This window comes from Penaeus chinensis, chromosome 2, assembly GCF_019202785.1.
Source record: "Penaeus chinensis breed Huanghai No. 1 chromosome 2, ASM1920278v2, whole genome shotgun sequence".
Classification (NCBI taxonomy): domain Eukaryota; kingdom Metazoa; phylum Arthropoda; class Malacostraca; order Decapoda; family Penaeidae; genus Penaeus; species Penaeus chinensis.
In genome coordinates, this window is record NC_061820.1 from 36,214,665 (window position 1) to 36,219,664 (window position 5,000).

The 5,000-nt window shown below is 37.6% G+C and overlaps 2 protein-coding genes across 2 annotated transcripts in view; one reads left to right on the forward strand and one right to left on the reverse strand.

Annotated features, from left to right (window-relative positions):
* The first annotated feature begins 139 nt into the window (after window positions 1-139).
* On the forward strand, window positions 140-1,624 carry LOC125036905 (trypsin-1-like). Its single transcript, XM_047629856.1, has 2 exons — window positions 140-293; window positions 1,470-1,624. Exons 1-2 carry the CDS (start codon window positions 201-203, stop codon window positions 1,602-1,604), a joined length of 228 nt encoding a protein of 75 aa, XP_047485812.1. The 5' UTR covers window positions 140-200; the 3' UTR covers window positions 1,605-1,624.
* Window positions 1,625-4,028: 2,404 nt separating this feature from the next.
* LOC125036900 (trypsin alpha-3-like) overlaps window positions 4,029-5,000 on the reverse strand; it is a 2,587-nt gene continuing 1,615 nt past the window's right edge. Inside the window, exons 4-6 of the mRNA XM_047629843.1 lie at window positions 4,790-4,927; window positions 4,481-4,630; window positions 4,029-4,315 (exon numbers count right to left, since the gene is read on the reverse strand). Of these exons, the coding sequence (XP_047485799.1) occupies window positions 4,181-4,315; window positions 4,481-4,630; window positions 4,790-4,927 (423 nt within the window). The 3' untranslated portion in view covers window positions 4,029-4,180. The remainder of the gene's footprint in view (window positions 4,316-4,480; window positions 4,631-4,789; window positions 4,928-5,000) is intronic.

A 5,000-nucleotide genomic window follows, 5' to 3' on the forward strand; every position in this document is an offset into this window, starting at 1 on the left:
GACACTCTGAATGATGTCGAGGTCAAGGTCAGTACACGAATACGGGCTTAGTGAGCGACAGATGTGAAAGCCCATTGTACCTTAAAAGTGATATTTACAAAAGGATCATTAGCAGGTTTCTAAACCTTGACAACTGAACGCAGGTGCTGTCGAACACCGCGTGTCAGTCCGGCAATTACGGAAGCGCCATTCAAGACACCATGTTGTGCGCCGGAAGTGCAGGCAAGGACTCGTGCCAGGGAGACTCCGGCGGCCCTCTGGTGTTCAAGGACGGAGGCGGAAACTACGACCAGGTGAGTGGGCGCAGGCGAGTGCATGACAAGATTAGTAGGGTCATGCATGGTGAGACAGACTTCAGGTCGTGTAATGACCTGAAGTTAGTGGCAGATATTTTAGATTTATCAGTACAGATTACGCGTCTACTGTATGCGCCATAAAAGTTAATCCCGTATTAAAGTTTAATCCAGATCTCTAATGTGCATGTGCAATGGCAGCGTCCAGGATTAACTTTTAATTCACCTCCTGACTAGGCTTTACCTTTCAGCTCAAATTTTAATCCTGCACATACACAGAACAAGCTATTTAATCCCACATATTATGTATTGATACGTAATGACGTCATCATAGAAAAGATGGGGTTGAGCTACCATTAATATTTACAATAAGCACCAACGAAACAAATTCTAACTTTTCACATCAAAGATATATGTGAAAATAGATCATTATATATTTATACAGCTTATAGGATATTACAAATGCAAATATTAATAAAATCGAAAAGAGATTGGAGAAACATTCCCAACTAATGCAATTAATTAATCAAATAAAAAAGAAAGCTTTTCATAACATCACGATTAGGTTTCAAATTCAAAGTATAAACTTCCTGATGATTTAAATGATAGTGACTTTAAAACTGCGTGGACATTTGTTATCATGATCCTCGCTAGCAACATCCTGAAAAAATTAGCCTACCCGTGCCCTGCGATCACACGAGAAAGAGTTCTCCGAGAAAACTTTGTGAATATTAATGGATATTATGCGTATCTCATTTTTTTAACATTTTCATTTCAGTTGTCTACAGTATTTAGAGGCTATTTAATGCTACATATATAATTTTATTTTTACTGATATGATGTATAGCTTATATGTATATATATATATTTTTTCCCCCTTCAGCAAACATTTCGTTATCAGTATTAGCATATAATATGAACTTGAATGCTAATTGCCATTACACAGATACCCACTTTTTCATGTAAAACAACAGATTTACTGATAATCGCATTGACACGTACAGGAGACGTCTATTGGTTTTAAATGGTTTCCATAAAAAGAAGAAAAAAAAAAAAAAAAAGGCATAGCCTGAACAATTCATTATAACATGCAAACGCCAATGACATTCAACTGCATTAAAACGGCACCCCATGACATGTATTGACATTCTGTCTCACGACTTCTAACCCACACAGATCGGCGTGGTGAGCTGGGGCTACGGCTGCGGAGCTCAAGGCTACCCCGGCGTGTACACCCGCGTCAACAGCTACCTCGACTGGATCAAGAGCAACACAGCCGATGGCGTTTACTGCAAAGGAATGCTTCTCTAGTCCTGCCACTTCCTGCTCTCTCACGAAAGGCGTAAGGAAGCGAGACACCGAATAGAGTAGGTATCACTAATGACACCACTAAGAATCTGATTAAATAGCAACAATTTATTTGTTATTTAAATTTTCTCCCTTAAGAAATTATGAACATGTTATACCCATAAAATACCTTCAATCAATGTAGTGGCGTAATTTGTTGTCGTTCTGTATTCCCTCGAATTAAATCGTATGTACTGTCTGTCAGCAGACGACAGATTTTACCAAGAGCTGTGATGAGATCCAACATTTTCAGAAAGTCTTTTGAAGTCGTGAGCTACTACATTACTCTTTATTGATTCCAGTTGGCTAGCTTGTCCTCTGCTGTCTGATTTCGGTCCATGAATACTTATTTGGACTTAACCAAGATATTTCTCTTGGGTTCGTCTCATCTGCCACCTGAGAGACGTATCTGGTAAAGATTCTCCACCACCCGGCTTATGAGAAAAGGGAAAAAATAATCTTTGCCCTTAAGGACTATGAAAAATAAGGTTTTCTGTTCTTATAGCTATCGGGATGGTTAGAGTGGCTGAGCCATTATTTTAGTGTCCGGACTAAATCGATGTATATAGTTGAAACCCGTCAAATACATGTCTTGCACTGTAAAGATATTTCTTTCATTCATACCTTTTTTCTGTTTTAAGTACGCTTTATGTGCGTTTATTGATGACTAATATGTATTGCATTCTCTGACTGCTGTCACGAGCCAGAGAAAACGACATATCGCCTTGAGAAGTCAACCGCAGGTTTCGTAGGGGAAGTCGCCGCCGTGGCACAAGTGTTAGCGCGCCGAACCGCGGATGATTAGGAATGGCATCCAGTCAGGTAAGGGTGGCACTGCCATATAACCTCTCAATAGTGAATTGAGAGAGGCCTATGTCCTGCAGTGGAATGAATGGCTGTGAGAAAAAAAAAAAAAAAAAAAATATGTATATATATATATGAAACTGTATATATACAAACACACACACATATATATGTATATATATACTAATATATATACACATACACACACACACACACACATATATATACATATATATTCATATATATACATATATATATGTGTGTGTGTGCGTATATGTATACATACATATATATATATATACATATATATTCATATATATACATATATATATGTGTGTGTGTGCGTATATGTATACATACATATATATATATATATATATATATATATATATATATATATATAGGAACGCATATAAATGTTATCCAAAAATGGATAACATTTATTATATATATATATATAATATATATATATATATATATATATATATATATATATATATAACATATGTTACATATATATTTATATATTATATGTGTATGTGCGTATGTAAATGTTGGATAAGAATATAAATGTTAGACAAAAATCGTGTACTAGTGTTATATCATCATATTTGCGCAACCTGCATGTGAGTATATTTTCCAAGGGAATTAATCTAAATTTCAGGGGATTAGAAGATAATGAAGGAACGTTCTTAAAAAAAGTATTTAAGTATTTACCTTTCGTTAAATAAATATGAATACTGAATACATGATTTGAATTCAGTATCAGTTTGTCGACGAGTTATTGTTCATTTATCATTGTTATTTTATCATTGTTGCTCTTGCACTTACCATTGTCGTTGTTATCATAATAGATGATTATTGTTATTGCTGTTAGTCTTTTATTATTGCTATTACTAGGCCTATTGCCAATTATTATGGTTCTTATTTGTGTGCTCATCATTGTTATCATATAAGCAATATATTATCATTATTACTATTATTCTTATTATTATCATTGCCGATATTATTACCATTCTTATCATCATAATGATCACTACCTCCATTATCCCTACTATGATTTTTTTCTGTCCTTATAGACACACACACACACACACACACACACACACACACACACACACACACACACACACACATATACGTGTATGTGTGTTTACACAAACACACACACACACACACATATTACGAGATCAGGAAAATCTTAATCTTATTAAATTCTTCTTTCTTGTAAGAATTATAGGAGAGAAAAGAGAAATGTTCTTATTTTGGCAGGACTTTCTGATAACTTTAGATTGCTCTTCGAAGCTGCTGGCAAAATATAGCATTTGTGGTGCAAACATTTACCACCAATGCTTTCTTTCTGGCGCTCTAATTCGTGTTGCTTTACACACCCTGCATACATCAGAAATGTGTGTTACCAACTACTCTAATGAATTTATAAATAGACATATTTAATAGCATACTAGCGTGTCCTTTAATAGCTCTATTGTGATTTCCTTTTCATAGCTTATAAAAATGCCAATAGCTAGGTCCCGACAGCCAGTATGAATGATTTAGTTTGAAGGGATAGAGAAAGACAGCTTGAAATGCTACACCTTTGAGTTATATCTTAGTGTATCGAAAAAAATACATGTCAAATTTTGTTGTTTGTGTCAATTTTTTCTCATTACTTGATGTATTTCGTTTCCCTCCTTACGACCGAGACTGCTGGTCGTGAGAGAGCAAGAGTGGCACGGCTAAAGACGCATTCCTTTGCAGTAAACGCCATCGGCTGTGTTGGTCTTGATCCAGTCGAGGTAGCTGTTGACGCGGGTGTACACACCAGGGAAACCTTCGTCTCCGCAGCCGTAGCCCCAGCTCACCACGCCGATCTGTGTGGGTTGGAAGTCATGGCAGGGTACGTTCATAAATGCCATGGGTGCGTTTACAATACAGTTGGCTGTTAAAGACGCTTGTACATTGCATTACACTGTTAGAGCTATGTTTTATTCTGCATTTATCTTTTTAAGGAAATAATTTAACATGTACCCACTCACCTGGTCATAGTTTCCACGTCTGTCCTTGAACACCAGAGGGCCGCCGGAATCTCCCTGACACGAGTCCTTGCCTGCACTTCCGGCGCACAACATGGTGTCCTTGATGGCCCTTCCGTAACTGTCGGACCGACACGCGGTGTTGGACAGCACCTGCGACCAGATGGCAAAGCTAACGTAAGTGCTCTAGAGCCAAATTATATCAATGTAGCTACACATCGAAAAAGCAAAACATGTAAATCTACGTTCTAGTTTAATTTATTCCTGGTGAAATCCATTGGTTCAATGAAAAGTCCGTCTCCATGCACTGACCGTGACGTCGACTTCCCTCAGAGTGTCTGAAGACGAGCCTCCGGAGCTGGTGGTTCCCCAACCTGTGACAGTGGCCGTCTTGCCGCCGTATTTGGGTTTGGCTGGCGGCATGCACACCGGCAACACTGTCTCACTCACCTGAAATTCAGAATCATCTCGGACTGGCTTTAACAGGTTTAAATATGTATGTGGTATGTGTTGCACTCTCGTT